Genomic DNA, 21,398 nt, shown 5'->3' on the forward strand with positions numbered 1-21,398 from the left:
GTGTGTGTGTGTGTGTTTTTTTTTTAAACAACACTTTACAACATAAAAACCATTTTTAGCTCAAAGACTACAAAAACAGGCTATGGGCCTGATTTGACCCACATACATTATAGTTTCCTATCTCTGGTACAGACAACAAATGGAAATTGAGACAACATATGGGACTTTATTAAATAAGGTGAATTTGGGGCAAATGAAAGGTGAGATGAAGGCAAACTACTGCAAGGGATAATCTGAGCCTAAATTACTCAGTGAATGTGAAGAGAAAACAAGATTACATGCAAATACAGACATTAACTGGAAAAGGAAGAAGAAAAAAAGGGAGCACAAGAAAGAAAAAAAATCAAATTATGTAAGCCATCTCAAGCCATCAACAAAAACTTCATTCTATTGTAGAAGGCAAGCTGGAAACAATGACAGAGTAATTCTGTGTTAAGAATTAATGTACTGGCTCCAGTTAGGCATATAAATGACAATTAGAAGAGACAGAAGTTATGCTTATGTCAGCAGTCTCCAGTGAGCTAGAATATAAACTAAGTCTTTTCAAGCTAAATAAATATATACAAATTCAACCCATTTAAGTGAAGAGACACATTTAAGTCCACAAAAGCAAACTTAACTACCTACAATATAACTTACTTTTTATTGAAAGTATCTTGCATTCATGATGGATGTTTTCTGAATTTTACCATATATTTTAAAAGTTAAATTATTTTTTACATGCAAGTAGTGTGAATAATTTTCCCCACATGGGAATACTGATTATAAAAAGATGACATCCCACATAGGTTAAGTGTCTTTAATTGAAAAGCTAACAAACTGTCCAGTTACATTTCTCCCAAAAAACCACAAACTGGGTAGTAACTGAGTCTCTAGGCAATATATTTAAAGCTAAGAGGATTAAAAATAAAATTAAAGAAAAAGAAAACAAGTCCTCAGATGCAATGAAGGGAGGAGCCCTGCTAAATACAGGCTAATCAATACAGTGGTACTCCTTGCCTGCAGGAGGCTGAAAGACATCCTAGTAACTCCACTCAGAACATTTACTTCAAGAAGCCTTTTCCAGTTTCCAACTCATGAATAAAGATAATATTTTGTTAATTCTATTCCAGATAACTTTTTTTCAGGTTGTTTTATTTACAATGCCAACTTTTAAAAGGTCACTGAAGTTAACTGGACAATAAACTAGGCAGACATTGCTTTACAAAAAAGAGGGAAAGCCCAAAATGCCACTTATAAGAGAACCCACAGTTCAGTTTTATTCAGAGCAAAGAAAAAAGAAACTTTCAATCATACTAGAAGAAACTCAGCAGATTTGGAATCTGTACTCAAACTACACATGCAATGAGGACAATATTCTGCTAATACAATTGACTTGCTGCTGTATTTGTCTACTGTTTGTCTAATATTAACAATTATAAACAGAGCAGTGCAACTAGTATTTGGAACAATCCTTACAGTGTTACAGTGTCAGGCACAACATTTCACTTCTCTTCACACCACTGGTTCTCTTTGCGTACCTAAAAGAGATGGATATAAGGAAGTACCTTAACTTGAGTAGTCTTTCCTAAGACTTAGAAATATTACCTACTGATTCATCGACAGCCAGTGAGTTGAGTCAGAAGAACAGATGGAAAATTAGAACACCAGGTTAAGACTATACTTCCGGATTTCCTTTTTTTGCCTCCCAAGGTTTTTATTCTGCCCTGCTGAAATTATGAACAAAATAAAGGCAATGGGCAGTTTACTAAAGTTGACAGAGCAAATTCAGTTAGTTCACTGACACAATTTCAGTCTGTAGTCATGTCAACAAAATCATTCTGATCTATTCTTTCATTTCCTCCTCTCATTAAGTTGCTCTCAAGTGCCCTAGCATACACTTCTCTAGGGCCTGCTTTTCTGAAGTCAGGTATGTATGGTCTATACAAAAAGTTGCAGGTGCCAAAACTAGTAACTGTTAATACATTCACAAGAAAGAGCTCCTCTTGGTGCAAACTTAATTGTTCTTATGCTTAAAATGCAGTATTATCATATAAGTGTTTAGACTCATACAGACAGTCCAGTAAGAGCATGTTTAAGACACAGAAACTACTTAGTATTCCTCAAGTATCAAGACTACTTGATACAGTCACCTTTTCTGGTATGTTGTAGGCTTTAGTCCCTTTTTAAGAGCATGCGATCAGAGACAAAACTGTGTGCTACCTACCTGGGCTTCCTCCTCTTCAGTAAAGTCATTTTTGATATTGAAGGTCTTGCGAATCTCCTCAGGAGTTTTCCCCTTGATCATATTGGCAACAGTCTTGCATGTAACATCAAGCAAACCTTTGATGTCTAAGTAGTTTGCAGCCTGTAAAGAGATAGTTGTTTTCCTTAAAGTATACTTGGTGTTTTAAACTAAATCCAAAGTTAATGATTGATACTCTATGTCTAATAAAGCTTAAAATGATAATTTTATTAAAGGGAGAAGAATAAATCACTCATAAGTTCCTCCATGAAAGACTTTTATATGACCTTTGTTATATCTCTATAATGTTGAATCCTTCTGCTTCCTTAAACTACACTAGCTCAAATGTTAAACAACAGCCACTACTGTTGTGTATGTGTGTACACATGCACACAAATACCACATCAGATCTTGACAAAAATATTTGTCCACACTTAAAGAGTTCAATAAGCAGTTATAGCATTACACTTTATTGATCTGATTTTTAAAAACAGGTTTTGGTTTCACTGACTTTATTGTTTACCTATTTTCTATTTCACTGATTTCTGCCCTTTTATATTCTCATTCTTCTGTTTGCTTTGTATTTAATTTCATCTTTTACTAGTTTCTTAAGGTGGAAGCTTAGATCACTGATTTGAAACTTTTCTTCTTTTCTAATAATATAGGTATTTCATGCTATCAATTTCCCTCTAAGTATTTCTTTAGCTGCATCTCACAGATTTTTCATGTGTTTTATTTCTATTCAGCTCAAAATACAAATTCTTTTTATTTCTTCTTTGACTTATAGGTTATTTCAAATGTGTTAAAGTAGCTGCAGATTTTTCCAGTTACCTTTCTGTTTGTGATTTCTAGTTCCATTGCAGAGAACATACTTTGTATGGCGTAAATCCTTTTATGATAGAGATTTTTTTTTTTGAGACATCTCACTCTGTCACCCAGGCTGAAGTTCAGTGGTACGATCTCAGCTCACTGCAACCTCTGCCTCCCAGGTTCAAGTGATTCTCCTGCCTCAGTCTCCCAAGTAGCTAGGATTATAGGTGTGTGCCACCACACCCAGCTAATTTTTGTATTTTTAGTAGAGATGGGGTTTCATCATGTTGACCAGGCTGGTCTCAAACTCCTGGCCTCAAGTGATCTACAAGCCTCGACCTCCCAGAGTGTTGGGATTACAGGTGTGAGCCACTGTGCCAGGCTGAGACTTGTTTTATGGCCCAAAACACGGTCTATCTTGGTAATATACACTTGAAAAGCATATGTATTCTGCTACCATTACATATAATGTTTTAGGCCAGGCGCAGTGGCTCACACCTGTAATCTCGACACTTTGGGAGGCCAAGGCGGGTGGATAACCTGAAGTCAGGAGTTCGAGACCAACCTGACCAACATGGTGAAACCCTGTCTCTACTAAAAATACAAAAAATTAGCTGGGCATGGTGGCAGGTGGCTGTAATCTCAGCTATTCAGGAGGCTGAGGCAGGAGAATCACTTACCTCGGGAGGAGGAGGTTGCAGCGAACAGAGATTGCGCCACTGCACTCCAGCCTGGGTGACAAGAGTGAGACTCTGTCTCAAAAAGATACATAATATATAGATATAGATAAAATGTTTTATAAATGTCCATTAAGTTGGTCAATAGTGTTACATCAAGTTATCATGATTTCTGTCTACTTGTTATATTAATTGAGAGAGGTACTGAAATCTCTATGACTGCGAATTTGTGGACTTCTTTGAGTTCTTCTGGGTTTTGTTTCACTTCTTGAAGTTCTCCTTCTAGGCAGATAAACATTTATGATTATGTCTTCTTAAAAAACTGATCCCCTTAACAATACAAAATAATCCCCTTTAACCCTAGTAATATTCTTTGCCTCCACATCTATTTTAACATAGTCACTCCAGCTTTCTTTTGATTCGTGTCAGTATAGTTTACCTTCTTTCATTCTTTAAACCTAGGTGTGTCTATTTACTTAAAGTGGGTTTCTTATAGACAGCATAGCTAATCTTGCTCTTCTGATAATTTCTGCCTTTTAACTGTGTTTAGACCATTTACATTTAGTGTGTTACTGATATGTGGATTTAAATATGGCGTTACATTTTAATTCAGAGTATTAAAATTCAGTGTCAATGAAGTTAGCAAATTTTAAATCTACAAGAAGTAATATTTAAAGGCTCCGGAATAGAGCTATCTTATACGTTAAAAAAAACTTACCAGATGCCAGGCACGGTGGCTCATGCCTATAATCCCAGCACTTTGGGAGGCTGAGGCAGGCGGATCACGAGGTCAGGGGTTCGAGATCAGCCTGACCAACATGGTGAAATCCCGTCTCTACTTAAAAATACAAAAATTAACTAAGCGTGGTGGCACACACCTGTAATCCCAGCTAGTTGGGAGGTGGAGTCAGGAGAACTGCTTAAACCCGGGAGGCAGAGGTGGCAGTGAGCCAAGAACACACCACTGCACTCTAGCCAGGGCGACAGAGTGAGACTCCGTCTCAAAAAATAAAAACAAAAAAACTTACCAGAATGAGTTCAAAAAGTGTTCCTTGGTCAACTTTCAGGAATTCTTGGTCCCAAACAGGAATATCATCTGTTCGCTTTTCTTTGTTCTCATCATCCTCAGGAGGAGGAGGGTCATCCTTGTGGTGGGTGCACCACTGAATGACCTACAACAACAAAAGTTGATTCTTCTGTGGCATTTTGTCAAAGGTACTCATTCCACTGCTGGGACAACTTATCCCTACACTGGGATAATAACTAGCTAGAGGTTGACTTGAGCAATTAACAGCCAAGCCTGAAAAACAAAAATGAAGCTTGAAGAATCTTTATAACCCTAGAAGGCAGAAGATCTTATTAGATAAAAGCAAGCCATACAGACAGAGTACCATACTTGACCACATTAAAAAGCTTCTATGCAGCTGGGCGTGGTGGCTCACGCCTATAATTCCAGCACTTTGGGAGGCTGAGGCAGGCGAATCACAAGGTCATGACTTCGAGACCAGCCTGCCCAACATGGTAGAACCTGTCTCTACTAAAAAAATACAAAAAAATAGCTGGGCGTGGTAGCCGGCGCTTGTGATTTCAGTTACTCAAAAGGCTGAGGCAGGAGAATCACTTGAACCCAGGAGGCAGAGGTTGCAGTGAGCCAAGACGGCACCACTGCATTCCATCTCAAAAAAAAAAAAAAAAGTTTCTCTGCAAAAAGAAAAGTCAAGTTAGACAGGACAATGACCGGAGGATATCTCCAAAACATACAACAGTGATTAGCCTAGAGAATATAAAATATTTTAAAAATCACTATAGAGAAATGGGTTAAAGATATGTACAGGCAATAAATGAAAACTGAGTAGTCAAACGTAAGGACACTCAACTTCATAGAAGCAAAACTAACACTACAACAGATACTTCTCTAGAATGAAAAAAATCAAGAAATTGATACTAATTGTTGGGCAATAGTGGAAAGGAAACACGAACTCTTCTAGAGTATAAATTGGTATAACCCATTTGAAAGCTAATCCAGCACTTCTCAGTAAAGCTGAATATGTGCATATATTGTAACCAGGAAATTCCAAATACCCCAGACACATCTGTAAGACTATTTGGTGTAACAACAAAACAGCAAAAGCCCCAAAATTCCCTTAATAGGAGAATAATGACTTCATAAAGTTTCAGGAAGCTGATTACCTACATAACAACATAAAGACCAAAATCAATACTGAAAGTGTTTTAAGTTGTAGAATCTAGGCAGTGGCTGTATAGGTGTCCACTGTGTAATTCTTTCAATTTTTCTGTATGGCTAAAATGTTTTCATAGGAAAATGTTCATGAGAAATAAACAATGCTGAGAGAAAATAGTAGAGCCAAGAAATTATATTGCAAGGATGCAAAAAAAAAAAAAAAAAGAAAGAACGAAATAACCGTTTCAATAAGGCAAAGCCAAGCCAAGGGTTTTTTGTTCATTCGTTTTTGAGACAAGGTGTCACTCACTGTGTCACCCAGGCTGGAATGCAGTGCTGCAATCACGGCTCACTTGACCTCCTGCGCTTAAGCAATCCTCCCACCTTAACCTCCCAAGTAGCTGGGGTTACAGGTGCATGCCACCACACCTGGCTAATTTTTTTATTTTGTTTTTGTAGAGATAAGGTTTCATCATGTTGCTCAAGCTAGTTTCAAACTCCTAAACTCAATCAATTCACCCATCTTGCCTTCCCAAAGTGTTGAGATTATAGGTGTGAACCACTGTGCCTAGCCAGCAAAGGGTTTTAATGAAATAAATAATAACTTCTTAAGCAGTATTCCAATAACATAAAACAAACAAATGGCAATTAGTATTTGCTTATCTGGGCATTTTAAAAACTCTAAAGCTAGGCACAGTAATCCCAGAAATCTGGGAGGCTGAGGCAGGAGGACTGCTTAGTGCCAGAAGTTCAACACTAGCCTAGGCAATGTAGCAAGACCCCACTTCTACAAAACAATGATAATAGTAATAATAAATAGGCTGAGCAAGGAGGCTCACACCTGTAATCCTAGCACTTTGGGAGGGTAAGGTGGGGGACATGCTTGAGCCCAGAAGTTTGAGACCAGCCTGGGTAACATGGTGAAACCTTGTCTCTATAAAAAATACAAAAATGAGCCAGGGGTGGTGGTGCACATCTACGGTCCCAGGTACTCGGAAGGTTGAGGAAAGAGCATCACTTGAGCCCAGGAGGTTGAGGCTGAAGCAAGCCATGATCGCACCACTGCACTCTAGTCTGGGTAAGAGAGAAAGAGATTCTGTCTCAAAAAAAAAAAAAAAATTACTACCACTACTAATAAAAAATAATAAAATTTAAAAATAAAAAACTCTTTAAAGAATATATAAGAAACTAATGCCTCGGTTCACAACGGGTAGCACCAGTAAAAAAGAAAAACAAAAAAAAAATGCCACATTACTTTCTGGGGGGAATAGTTTCCCATCAGATAAGAGACAACGATGGGAGATTTTATTGTACACTTTCACAGTTTTGGCATCATGTAATTATTATTCAAAATACAATATACATTCAATGCAAACAGGCTTTAAAAAAAAAAAAAACTTCTTAGCTAGGTGTGGTGGCTCACACCTATAATCCTAGCAATCTGGGAGGCCAAGGGAGACAGATCGCTTGAGCCCAGCAGTTCCACACCAGCCTGGGCTACACAGTGAAACTCCACCTCTACAGAAAATACAAAAATTAGCCAGGTGTGGTGGCATGCACCTGTAGTCCCAGCTACTCAGGAGGCTGCAGTGAGAGGATCACCTGAACCCAGGAGGTAGAGCTGCAATGATCCATGACTGCACTACTGCACTCCAGCCTAGGCAACAGAGTGAGACCCTATCTTAAAAAAACAAAACAAAACAAAAAACCAAACACTTCTCATTCTCCGAAGTGGCCCTAAATCACCCAGCCCGTTAACTGATTTTATCTACTTCCTTCTTGTTTGGTCACTGTGCTCTAGCTTCCACTAAAATCCTTCTTTCCTGAAATGGCAGGGCATGCTCTTGTCTTAAGGTCACTGCACTTGCTCCCAAATCCCAGAATCCTTTTCCCCCACATATTCACATTTCTTTGTTTAAAGATCATCTTCTCAGTAAGGCATCTCCTATCTTTATTTTTTAAATAGCTAACTGTTCACCTACTCACCCCTTTATGTTCCCTGTTCCCTTCTTTATTCGCCATAGCTTTTTTATCTGATGTATTTCTTATGTTGTATGTTTCCCCACCCCTTCAGATGGTAAACTCCATAAGGATTTTGGGTTCACTGCTATACCCCGAGCTTTTGAATGGCATCTGAATGTACCTGGTATTTGAATGACTACAAGCAAAGATCCTTTTAGAAACATTTTTCATTAGTATAAAATAGAGTATGTTACTTGTAAGGCATATTCAGAAATCATAAAGAATGAGATCTGGCCGGGCTCAGTGGCTCACGTCTATCTATAATCCCAGCACTTTGGGAGGCCGAGGCGGGTAGATCACAAGGTCAAGAGATCGAGACTATTCTGGTCAACAAGGTGAAACCCCGTCTCTACTAAAAATACAAAAAAAATTAGCTGGGCATGGTGGTGCACACCTGTAGTTCCAGCTACTCGGGAGGCTGAGGCAGGAGAATTGCTTGAACCCAGGAGGCAGAGGTTGCGGTGAGCCAAGATCGCGCCATTGCACTCCAGCCTGGGTAACAAGAGCGAAACTCCATCTCAAAAAAAAAAAAAAAAAAAAAAAAGAATGAGATCTAACCAGATAAAATAAACCCTCTAAATCATAACATAAATTAACTAAGATAAGCAAACTGGTAGAAACTTTTTAAAAGAGTTCTTATAAAAAGCCTATTAGAGTCAGGGCACGGTGACTCACGCCTGTAATCTGAGCACCTTGGGAGGCTGAGGGAGACGAATCACAAGGTTAGGAGTTCGAGACCAGCCTGACCAACATGGCGGAACCCTGTCTCTACTAAAAATACAAAAATTAGCCAGGTGTGGTGGCGCACGCATGTAATCCCAGCTACTCAGGAGGCTGAGGCAGGAGAATCCTTTGAACCCAGGAGGCAGAGATGCAGTGAGATCGCACCACTGCACTACAGCCTGGGCAACAGAATGACACTGTCTCCTAAAAAAAAAAAAAAGCCTATTAGATAATACCACTGAATTGTAACTTCAAAATGGTTAAGACAGCCAGGCGCAGTGGCTCACGCCTGTAATTCCAGCATTTTGGAAGGCCAAGGCGGGCAGATCACAAGGTCAAGAGATCCAGACCATCCTGGCCAACATGGTGAAATCCCAACTCTACAAAAAATACAAAAATTAGCTGGGCATGGTGACACGTGCCTGTAATCCCAGCTACTTGGGAGGCTGAGGCAGGAGAACTGCTTGAACCCGGGAGGTGGAGGTTGCATGAACTGAGATTGTGCCACAGCACTCTAGCCTGGGCAACAGAGTGAGACTGTCTCAAAAAAAAAAAAAAAAAAAAAATGGTTAAGATGATGGCCGGGTGTGGTGGCTCACGCCTGTAATACTAACACTTTGGGAGGCTGAGGTGGGCAGATCACCTGAGGTCAGGAGTTGGAGACCAGCCTGACCAACATGGAGAAACCCTGTCTCTACTAAAAGTACAAAATTAGCTGGGGATGGTGGTGCACACCTGTAACACCAGCTACTCAGGAGGCTGAGGTAGGAGAATCACTTGAACCCAGGAGGTGGAGGTTGCAGTGAGCCGAGATCATGCCATTGCACTCCAGCCTGGGCAATAAGAGCAAAACTCCAACTCAAAAAAAAAAAAAAAAAAAAAGGAGAAAATGGTTAAGATAGTAACTTTTGTTATGTATATTTGACCACAATTTTTTAAGCCCATTAGACAACAACATGGATGAACCTTGTAAACATGCTAAGTGAAAAAAGCCAGATACAAAATGACTAATATTATATGATTCCATATATGATGTACCCAGAATAGCTAAATTCAGACACACAAAGTAGAATAGTGATTATCTAGGGGATTTGGGGAAGGGAGTGTACAGAAATGGGGAGTTACAATGCAGAGTTTCAGTTTGGGATAATAAAGTTCTGACGATGGTTAGTGGTGATGGCGGCACAACACTGTGAGTGTAATTAATGTCACTGAATGGTGCACTTTTAAAAACTGAAAATGATAAACATCATGTATATTTTACCACTTTTTAAGTCCATTAGGAAAACAGGAAAATGAAAACAGACAATGCAGAAAATGTAAATGGCCAGTAATACATGTAAAAACATTCACACTTTGGGAGATTGAAGCAGGCAGATCGCCTGAGGTCCGGAGTTCAAGACCAGCCTGGCCAACATGGTGCAACCCCATCTCTACAAAAATACAAAAATCAGCTGGGCGTGGTAGCAGGCGCCTGTAATCCCAGCTACTCAGGAGGCTGAGGCAGGAGAATCACTTGAACCAAGGAGGCGGAGGTTGCGGTGAGCTGAGATCGTGCCACTGTACTCCATCCTGGGCAACAGAGCAAAACTCCATCTCAAAAACAAAAACAAAACAAAACAAAACAAAAGGCCAGCAGGGTGGCTCACACCTGTAATCCCAACACTTTAGGACGCTGAGGCAGGTGGATCACAAGGTCAGGAGATCAGCCGGACCAACATGGTGAAACCCCGTCTCTCCTAAAAAATGCAAAAATTAGCCGGGCATGGTGGTGAGTGCCTGTAATCCCAGCTGCTTGGGAGGCTGAGGCAAGAGAACTGCCTGAACCTGGAAGGCGGAGGTTGTAGTGACCTGAGATCACACCACTGTGCTCCAGCCTGGGCAACAGAGTGAGACCCTCTCTCAAAAACAAAAACAAAAAAATTTGGCTTGGCCGAGCATGGTGGCTCACGCCTGTAATCCCAAAGTAATCCCAGCACCTTTGGAAGGCGGCCAGATCACCTGAGGTCAGGAGTCGGGGACCAGCCTGTCCAACATGGTGAAAACCCGTCTCTACTAAAAATACAAAAATTAACCGGGCATGGTGGTAGGCATCTATAATCCTAGCTACTCGGGAGGCTGAGGCAAGAGAATTACTTGAACCTAGAAGGCAGAGGCTGCAGTGAGCTGACATCGCATCACTGCATTCCAACCTGGGCAAGAGTGAAACTCTGTCTCAAACAAAAACATTCGGGCACAGAAAATCATTTTTTACCCAGTCTAGGGAGAATTAAAAAGACTGGTAATATAATAGTCAATGTGGTAAGACTATGGGAAAATATGCAATGCAACTGCATCTCTCAAGTTCTTAAGAAAGCATAAAATCAAACTGCATTGGGTTGGTGACCTTTAATAAATCCTGAAAGAAGGGAACAACCGGAGGTGAACATCCCCAGTTCTAAGTCTAACCAGTTTTTGCCCCAATGTGGAAAAAGGCTGCTCTTCATCATCCAATGAAATAACTCACTCTATTACACAGCTATATGCCCTCAAACACTAAAATCCTATTCAATGTGGGGAACTGTTTATGCTCAAACACAAGGTAAAGTGATCAATTAAAAAAAAGAAGCACAAAAACACATCATTCTTACACTCCTTTTAAGGCATACTCATTCAGTGAAAAATATTAATACAAAAATTTTATCTTTTTGCTAAGCATATACTATTGTATTGCAGTAATTTAAATATGCTAATGCAAAAGACTAAACAATTAAAATATTCATAGGGCCTGGATGAATAAACTTCAACAGATACTCAGAGTCATAATCACACCAAAAGTTACAGAAAAAAACAAAAAAGGATGCTGGCCAGGTGCAGTGACTCACACCTGTAATCCCAGCACTTTGGGAGGCCAAGGCAGGTGGGTCACAAGTTGGGAGTCTGAGACCAGCCTGGCCAACATGGTGAAACCCCGTTTCTACTAAAGATACAAAAAAATTAGCCAAGCATGGTGGCGCATGCCTGCAATCCCAGCTACCCAGGAGGTGAGAATGGCTTGAACCCAGGAGGCAGAGGTTGCAGTGAGCCGAGATCACGCCATTGCACTCCTGCCTGGGTGAAAGGGTGAGACTCCATCTCAAAAAAATGTTAAAAAAAGATGCCATGCATTAACATAGACAAATCACCTTTTGTTATATGAAAAAACAAACAAAAAAAAAAACATAGAAATGTATAGTTTGCTACTTTAAGAATGGGGGGGAAAAAACATACTTATTTGTTAATACCTGTATTACAAAATACTAAAAGGATAAATCACTACCTCAAAGAGGACTGGAATAGAGAAGGCAGAGATTGGAACAAAGTGTTATATATTCCTTTATTTTGACTTTAGCCATTTCAAAAATACAAATCTAAGAAAGGTAGTCATGATTCAATTCCACCATGCTATAGAAGTGGTATCTTTCCAGAAGACTATTTAACAATATCTATCAAGATTTAGGTATATAAGCCATCCTGTGATCCAGATATTCTACAATCTGTGATCCAGATATCCTTCCTAGAGAAGTGTTTGCATAGGTATACGGAGTACAGATGCCCAATCAATGACAATAGTCAACTGTGGCAAAGAAGCAGACAGAACTTTTTTCTATGTATTTTAAGAACATACAAACATCACTCAAGTGTTAATCAAATTTAAAAGTAATTTTAAGCAATAAATTCCAATATAGATTGTTGAATTACTTATATTAATCAATTAGTGTTATATTTTAAGCAGAATAAACTCTTTAAAGACCTTACCTTTTTTAATATTGCCGCATTAACATTTGGTAGAGGAACTGGGTCATCATCTCCTTCATCATCCATTCCCAAATCTAAGAAAACCAGAAGACAGTTACTATTTCCTAATTCCATTTTAATACTTATATCAACCAGTCTATGCCTCAAAACAAGAGTCAGCCCCCATATCCATGAGAGCTACATCAGTGGATTCAACCAACCACAGATTAAACATATTGGAAAAAAGGATGACTATGTCTACATTGAACGTGTAGACTTGTTTCCTTATCATTACTCCCTAAACAATACAATACAACAACTATTTACATAGCATTTACATTGTATTCGGCATTGTTAAGTAATCTAGAGAGGATTTACAGTATACAAGATGGGGCCCCCTGCAGTGGCTCATGCCTGTAATCCCAGCACTTTGGGAGGCCAAGACAGGCAGATCACAAGTTCAGGAGTTTGAGACAGGCCTGACCAATATGGTGAAACCCCATCTCTACTAAAAATACAAAAATTAGCCGGGCGTGGTGGTTGGCACCTGTAGTCCCAGCTCCTCAGGAGGCTGAGGCAGAACTGCTTAAACCCAGGAGGCAAAGGTTGTGGCGAGCCGAGATCGCGCCACTGCACTCCAGCCTGGTGACAGAAAAAGACTGTCTCAAAAAAAAAGTATACAAGATGATGTGCATATGTTATATGCCAATACTATACTGTTTTATTATAAGGGACTTGAGTATTGGCGGATTATGGTATCTACAGGGGTATCCTAAAACCAATCCCCCATGGATACCAAGGGAGGACTTATAAGGCACGTCTGAAAGAATATAAAAAGGACTTTACTAAGAACAGCTCTCTTAGGAGCATTTAAAAATTGGTGGCTCCTAACAAAAGAGTCCATGAACCACCCAAAACTATGTAAACTTGTGTGAGTAGACCAATAAAGGAATATTACATAAAAGTTCTTAATTAGGAGGAATAGTGATTTAGTAAGTTGGGCTTGAATGAGTGGGTGGCCATCTGAAAAAAATGAAAGATGGACGCTTTCCTTAACCTTTATTATCAAATTCTCCAGATGAACTGCATTTTAAAAAGTAAAATAATGAAAACTATTAAAGGCAATAAAATCTCTATTCAAATCTGAAACCCACAGACACGTGTATATACATACATACACACACCCCCACACACACCAGATCATGCAGCCACTGACAAAATAGAAATATGCTTCTATATATACATATAACATATCTCCAAGAGGATATACAAGAAACTGTTAACAATATTGTGTGTAAGGAAGTTAAAGAACATAGGTTAACGGACACAATTATGGGGCTATCAATAATCCAGGCACAAGATGATAGCCTGGACAAGGTTTGAAGCTAAGGAGGTGGTAAGAAATTACCTAATTCTGTCTGTATTTGGAAGTACAGACAATAGAATTTGCCAGCAGAAAGAAAGTAGAATGTGACAAGAGTCAGGGTACACTAAGGTTCATGGCATGAAAAGAATGAAGTTGCCACCAATTGATAAGGGGGAGGCTGTCGAAGGAACTATTATTTTTAGTAAGAGAGGATCAAGAGCTCTAGTTTCATAAAGGTGAAATATTAGATATCCAAGGCCAGCTGTATGTTCAAGTTCAGAAATCAAGAGAAGAGATCAGAACTGTAAGTAAGTTTGGGAATTGGTGTATAGATGGTTTATAATACCATGGACTATGATCAAGTGAATGAGTGTATAGATATAGTGAAGAGGTCCAAGGAGGAACCCTGGGGTACTGCAGGCTTTAAAGATCAGAAGACAGAAGGGTGTGAGGTAAGTAGTAAGTGGTATTTTGGAAACCAAGTTAAAAGGGGAATGATCAGCCAGGTGTGGTGGCTCATGTCTGTAATCCCAGCACTTTAGGAGGCCAGAGCGGGTGGATCATGAGGTCAGGAGACCGAGACCAACCTGGCTAACATGGTGAAACCCCAGTCTCTACTAAAACTACAAAAGTAGCTGGGCGTGGTGGCACACGCCTATAATCCCAGCTACTCAGGAGGCTGAGGGAAGATAATCACTTGAACCTGGGAGGCGCAGGTTGCAGTGAGCCAAGATGGCACCACTGCACTCCAGCCTAGGCAACAAAGAGAGACTCCACCTCAAAAAAAAAGAAAAAAAAACAGAAAGAATGATCAAGCATCAAATGATGTCAACAGATCTAGGTAAGAAATAATGAAAGCAGACAACGCACTTGATGACATAGAGTTCACTGAGCTTAACAAGCAGTTCCAGTGGAATGGTAAAGATGAGAGTAGATTCAAAAATAATTCATGTTATCTTGCATGGATGGAGTCACTCATCTCCCCTCTTTTCTCCCTCCCACCAATTCCTATCCCTGATCCTATCTCAGCTTAGAGTAATACTGTAAAATGACAATGTCTCATGTAAAGCTCTATGTGGATCAAGTTGCTTATATCTTTTCTGAACAAGTATGTAATCTTTTTAATCAGGTGAGAGAAATAAGTTATAAAATATAAAACACTTTTGTCTGGAGAACTATGATATTAGAGGAAACATACAGAAGACCAGCTTGTTTAGATCCAAATGTAATTTGGAATGAGGCTTAACTCACATTAAAAATAAGGCTTTTATGATTGTAAAGAACCATAAAGCTAATTTTTAATTTTTTGTAGAGACAGGGTCTTGCTATGTTGTCCAGGCTAGTTTGGAACTCCTGGGCTCAAGCAATCCTCTTTAAGTCTTCTAGCATTTAAACTAAGGATATGCAATATTTTTTGTTTTTGGACTAAATGCACAAGTAGCAACAGTCATTCCTTTAAGCTATTTAGTTTCAGGAACTTCTGAAAGACACCTGTATCTTGATACTGCACCCTGGACCTGAACTAATCGCCCAATCCACATGTAAACGTGCCAAGATTCTCACTTCTGATTGTCCTGTGGATTAAAAGGTTTTATTTTTGTTTTCTAAGTCACATAAAACCCATAACCAGAGATACTGCAGAGGGAAAACAAGAAAAGCAGTAAGTTGCCAAATTCAAAAGACTTCAGTCCTCAAGAGGCTAGAATCTTATGTAAGCCACTGGTACTTAGGATAAAACCATTCACTTCTGATTCCCAAAGGCGATGGAGTAAAAGAATAATTTTATTGTTGCTAACTGCCTATCAGTCCACTTACTTCAGTGATCCAAATTGGCATGCTAAGTTTTCAAGAAGCCCTACATTTTTAAAATTGGCAAATGCTTCTTTGAAGCAGCACAACACAGATTAGTGTGTCAGGCACCAAGATAAAATAAAGAACACTTTCATTGCCAAAGCAAGTATTTAGGCAGCAATTCTAGCATCAGTTTCTACATCTTCTTGAAAAAGCCTTACTTACCTGCCTTTTAGGGACACTTGGATTGCTTTCACTTTTTTTTAGTGAGCATAACATACTCCTTCATTCAACAGGCACTTGACGAACAGTGACTGTGGGATGTACCAAGGGGTTTACAACTTAATAGAAGTGATCTATGTAGGTAAGTTACCAGGATACAGGACTTTAAGGGTCACATGATTGGTACCAATTACTGAAGAGAATTCTGAGCTTTTATCAGAAAACAGAAGTCACCCAATTAGAAAACAGAAGACACACCCCTTGCAATTCAGCTTCTGCATCTACCACACCTAAGTATCTGCTGCTAGAAATCCTCTTATTAACTATGAAATTCTAAGGACCCGTCTACAGTATATAAATCTTGCAATCACTCAAGTCACCTAGAAATGCCCTCTTTTCCCTTAGCTTCCACAAATCCTACTCTACTATCCTCTCAAACCCATTTCAGCTCTACCAACTATAATACCACAATTCCATCCCACCCCTCAACTAAAAACCTTAATTTTACTTTCCTTAGCACATCCTGTCTACTTGATCTCCCCAAACATCCTAATTTTACTACATCTGAAATACCACCTCGGCCAGGTGCAGTGGCTCAGGCCTGTAATCCCAGCACTTTGGGAGGCCAAGGTGGGTGGATCACCTAAGGTCGGGAGTTCAAGACCAGCCTGGCCAACATGGAGAAACCCCGTCTCTACTAAAAATACAAAATTAGCCAGGCGTAGCTACTCTGTAATACCAGCTACTCGGGAGGCTGAGGCAAGAGAATCACTTGAATCCAGGAGGTGAAGGTTGAGGTGAACTGAGATCACACCATTGCACTCTGGCCTGGGAAGCAAAACTGTCTCAAAAAAAAAAAAAAAAAAAAAAAATAGCACCTCACGAGTACTACATACTGCAATCTCTTCCAGATTGAAGAGTAACACTAGCCAAGATGTTCCCACAGCACCACTTGGCACACAACTTTACTAATGCACTAATTACACCATGTGACAAGTTTGCCTTGTTTGTGTCTGGCTTCCCTCCTGGTTTATAAATTCTTCAAGGGCAAAGGCCATGTCTCACTTACCTTCTTTTCACCAGCATCAATGCTTAGCATATAACCCTCCTCTTTAAGCATTTATAAGCTGCAGATCTTCCCTACATAAAAAACTCTCTGACATTCTTTAGTACATAGTGTACTAAAGAACACTCAATACTACTAAGTTTTTTTCATCAATTCCACACACTGATTTGTACCATCCCACTGGTAATACTAAAAAGAGATCCATATTAACTAGTGAAAGTTTCAAGACCTGTTTTCTAACTTACTTCCTTGTGCTGCACATATAATTCTGTAGCAGTTTCAGAGGAATAACACAGAGAAAACAGAAAGCTTGTTTAAAAAAAAAATTCAGCCGGGTATGGTGGCTCACACCTGTAATCCCAGCACTTTGGGAGGCTGAGACAAGCCCATAACGAGCTCAGGAGTTCAAGACCAGCCTGACCAACATGGAGAAACCCTGTCTCTACTAAAAATACAAAATTAGCTGGGTGTAGTGGCACATGCCTGTAATCCCAGCTACTCAGGAGACGAGGCAGAACCACTTGAACTGGGGAGGCGGAGGTTGCAGTGAGCTGCGATCACGCCACTGCACTCTAGCCTGGACAAGAGTGAAACTAGATCTCAAAAAAAAAAAAAAAAAAAAAATCAGCTAGATGTAGTGGCACATATCTGTTAGTCCCAGCTACTTGGGAGGCTGAGGTGGGAGGATTGCTTGAGCCCAGAAGGTTGAGGCTGCAGTGAGCCATGATTGTACCACTGCACTCCAGTCTGAACAAGAATGAGACTCAGTCCCAAATAAATAAATAAATAAAATCTACACAGCAATCCATGGAGCTCATTCCCTCCACTGAAACAAGGTGTTCTATTCAGTTACCATTATAGGAAGGTATCTCTTTTCCAAAGGTTTTAATTTCTATCACTAGAGCCTGTGAATCCAAATTTACTTGAACACAAATCAACCATAGCCTTAGGCTTGGCAATGACTTCAATATTTTTTACCTTATGATTTTATCCATTTAATGAGAGGAAAAAAAACCTCACTAATTCGGACAATGCAGAAAAGATGACCTGTATCAGAAAAATGTAGTTTATACTTTAAAGAAAAAAATGTAAATTTTACCTCTTCATACTCTCAAGCACCTTATGACAGCTTGCTGCTCATATAAATTTGATATTCACAAATTAACTCAAACTACACATTTCCTCCCACCCAGGTTTTCCAATTAACTTACCTTCCAACATCGTCTTGATAGTCACAGATTGTTTGGCAATTTCCACATCAACTTCAAATATCTCTCCATCAGAACTCTGCAATTTAATTGAAGGCATCTAAAAAAAAGTATATTAAATGTAAATTTTGAGAGTTCTACATATTTCATCAACTACAGTCCATCAGAAGCCTTAAACTTGTTGACCATAAAGTTCTAAGGACCTACAATATATAACCCTGTAAAGCACTGCTGTCAATAGTTATTCACAGGTTAGCCTGCAAGTATTTCTATGAAATTTTTTCAAACTACTAGGAACAGCAGCTTTTAAGGCCTGCCCCACTGAACTCACTATCGGTATAAATTTAATAAAACATACTTATTTGCTTTCTGCCTGCCTTTCTTCTCCCACTGAATACTGAACTAGTCCATTTGAATAGTTAACTGCCACAATTAACCACATGCAAATCTAAGAAAGGTCAGTTCAAAATAAACAAGGCTACCAAATAAAATAGAAATTTCCCCTGCAGTGAGACCTACCTGTGAAAATGAGTTCAGATCCCAAGAGTAGATCAGAATATGCTCATTTATGTCTGAGGCAATGCAAGACCATATACATGAGAATAAAATGATTTAAAGATAAGCAGATGTGAGTACAAGTCCCTAAATCTAGTAAGAAGCTTAAATTCAGGTCCCTTTTTATCTTTCAGTACTGACTGTCCAGGTAACCATCTTTGAAATCTCTCAGCAAGATCTCCATAATAACAACCTATTACTTGCTCTGGAAATGCATGCATTAACTCAGATTAATTATAAGTCATTAGGAAAAAGATATAATCTTACATAAAAAATTAACCAATTAATTTCAAAGGACTTAAGTTCTGGCAAAAAAAAAAAAAGGCATTTAAAATTGAAAGTCCAACAATTTCTTACCATCTTCAAATTCAAGGCCTCTTAAAATTCACATACAACTTTCGAAAGACCCATGATTCTGAAGTATTCATAATCCGGTGATATCACTATTAACTTATAGCACCTCTGAAGCTTTCTAGGTGTTATGTATTAAAAATCGCATATATTTTCACAAAGTGTATGATTTGGCATTTAAAACATACATCACACCCGTTTTATGTTCAAAGACTTATGACCCATTACATCAATTAAAATATTCATTCAGCTTCTCTGAGACAATTGTCCCCAATCCCAAAGCAGACAGGCTGTCAGGCAAAGAAGCAAAAAAGTAAAGCATGTTTTAAACCCAGTCACTAAAATACCCTACTCTCACTCATCCATGGTTGGAGCAAATCAGATTTCACTTTGAAGTTCACAAACATGTCTGCTTCTCCATGTTGCTTAGCGCTTGCCAATAATGCAGTTGTTGTGCTCAATGGAGAAGGGCCCAGAGTAGAGGACCCTTCCTGTGACAAGACAATAGGTATCTCCAAAAGAAAATATTTTAATGTGGGCCCAATTTTTAATTACAAAACATTTAAACGTGTAATTTTTATATTACATAGTACTGAAATGAACATTACAGAATCACGTCTAACAATGGAGTTGATAAAATTACTCTAAAAGCAAGACAACCGTTTCATATTTCTTTCAAATAACTCAAGATAAGTGCTTAGTCACAGTCAAATTCGTGGATTGGGTTACTCTTAAGGGAGTTGAGATCTTACTAAATAGCAGGTAGGCAATCGGTTAATCTGTAATTCGATGCACTTTTTAATACTAGACTAAACTCAAAGATAAGTTTTGGTGCTAAAGTAAGTGCAAAATTTTTAAGTAATGGATGAAATTCTAATTTGAAATGCTTTCAAAACAATTCCATTCTAAATAAAGAGGCCTAAATGCTCCTGCACTTGTAAATAATTATCCATGGCCAGTATAAAGTGGGTTCTATCACATCATAAAGGGGAGGGGTGGAACCTGCGTTTTAAGTGACCCGAAATTCTGACACCTCTTTTTAGACTGCACAGTGGAGAACACTGTATTGTTCTGTGACACAGATACATTCTATTTGACGCTCTGACGAAAAATGCATGCCCCTAAAACCCAAACGTGAAGTTTCCATTAAAAGTGAACCAAAGCAGGTGGACGTCCTTTATCTTTAAAAGCCAGACACGTCGAATTTACAGCTAAGGCTCCTACAAGTCACACCACTATGACGATGGTATCTGCTATCACAACAGTTTTTTCAACGACTCCAAGTCGTGGCAACATAACGCGGATAAATATTTAGAAGGAGCAAGCAGCTATGTGCAGAGACCCGGAGCCCGCACACGGTTAGCCAGGACCGGTAGCTAGTGACGCCAGGCACGGGAGTGAAAGGATGGGAGCCAGGAACCGGGCGGCCTCAGACCACCACCGCCGCTCTCCCTCCAGACCACAACAAAAACCAGACACCGACACACGCCCACGCTCAAGACAGCCAAGGGACCCCCATTCACAACCCCGCCGCCACCCCCGCCCTGGTCCTCAGGACAGCAGGCTTAAGGCCAAGAGAGGCCTCCGGCCGCAGTCTGGGCCTTGCAGTCGAGCTCTGCGCCGGCTGACGCACGGCCGGTGCAGAGACGGCCCAGCCCGGGCTTCGACTCACACTCAAGGAGCGCTGTGAGGACGCGCGACCAGAGGAGGCCTCGCTGAGTCGGGGGCGGGGCGGGTGAATGGGACCTGACGGTGTCTCCTGAAGAACAGGGTCGACAACGCGATCCACCCGGCCCGAGTGAAGGCCAGGCCCAGTCACCGCCCGCCGCAGGCAGGCCCAAACCGCAGTGGTGAGGCCAGCCGGCACGCAATCCGGGCGCCACAACCTTTTCCAGCTCAGTGGGTGACTACTCACGGTGTTCGGTGTTAAGGAGACGGCTGGCCGGAGGCTGACGAGAGCTGCAAGGCGTCAGCGAAAGAAAAGAAAGGCTGCGGACGAAGCCACTATAGCAGCACGGCGCGGCGTCTGCTTTATATGAGAGCGCGCAGGCGCTAAGGACCCCGGGGCGCGCGGCGTCACACAGCGGCTGGGCTGGCCACGGACATCGCCTGACTGTAGGCCGAGGATGGCGGGGCGGGCCCAGGCCAGGAGGCGGCGAAGAGCTTCGGGGAGCGGCGGGCCGAAGGGCTGGGGAGCCGGGGAGCCGGGAGAGCTTTCGCCTTTTCTCAGCCCTGAAAGCGCCGCGCTCTCTCCTCAACTGGGTGCCGAGCAACGGCTGGCCTAGAAAGGTCTTTCAGGCAGGGGTGCCCTAAGTCGAGTGAAAGACCCCAGTTAAAAAGCCTGGAAAAAAACAAAACGGGGCGTGTGCCTAGACGTATGTGTGTGTTCCTGGGAACAACAAAATGGGACGTGTGCGCGCGCTTGTGTGTTCATTCCTGGAGCGG

The 21,398-nt window shown here is 40.5% G+C and overlaps 1 protein-coding gene across 1 annotated transcript; it reads right to left on the reverse strand.

Moving 5' to 3' along the window:
* Nucleotides 1–624: 624 nt before the first annotated feature.
* On the reverse strand, nt 625–20,977 carry SKP1 (S-phase kinase associated protein 1). The gene is made up of 6 exons (XM_012440683.3): nt 20,869–20,977; nt 18,051–18,147; nt 12,416–12,489; nt 4,740–4,883; nt 2,207–2,347; nt 625–1,520 (listed from the first exon to the last, which is right to left on the reverse strand). The coding sequence occupies exons 2-6, from the start codon at nt 18,145–18,147 to the stop codon at nt 1,485–1,487; spliced, it is 492 nt and encodes a 163-aa protein (XP_012296106.1). The 5' UTR covers nt 20,869–20,977; the 3' UTR covers nt 625–1,484.
* Nucleotides 20,978–21,398: the final 421 nt, after the last annotated feature.

This window comes from Aotus nancymaae, unplaced genomic scaffold, assembly GCF_030222135.1.
Source record: "Aotus nancymaae isolate 86718 unplaced genomic scaffold, 86718_ANA_hifiasm-v0.15.2.pri h1tg000064l_1, whole genome shotgun sequence".
NCBI lineage: Eukaryota > Metazoa > Chordata > Mammalia > Primates > Aotidae > Aotus > Aotus nancymaae.

Excerpts from the sequence above, each read along its gene's own strand:
- SKP1 (XM_012440683.3), bottom strand. The coding sequence starts at position 18,147 with ATGCCTTCAATTAAATTGCAGAGTTCTGATGGAGAGATATTTGAAGTT. Across the intron at positions 2,348-4,739 it reads CACTTTTTGAACTCATTCTG|GCTGCAAACTACTTAGACAT; the intron begins GTAAGTTTTTTT and ends ATCTCTTTACAG. Across the intron at positions 1,521-2,206 it reads CTGAAGAGGAGGAAGCCCAG|GTACGCAAAGAGAACCAGTG; the intron begins GTAGGTAGCACA and ends CATCTCTTTTAG.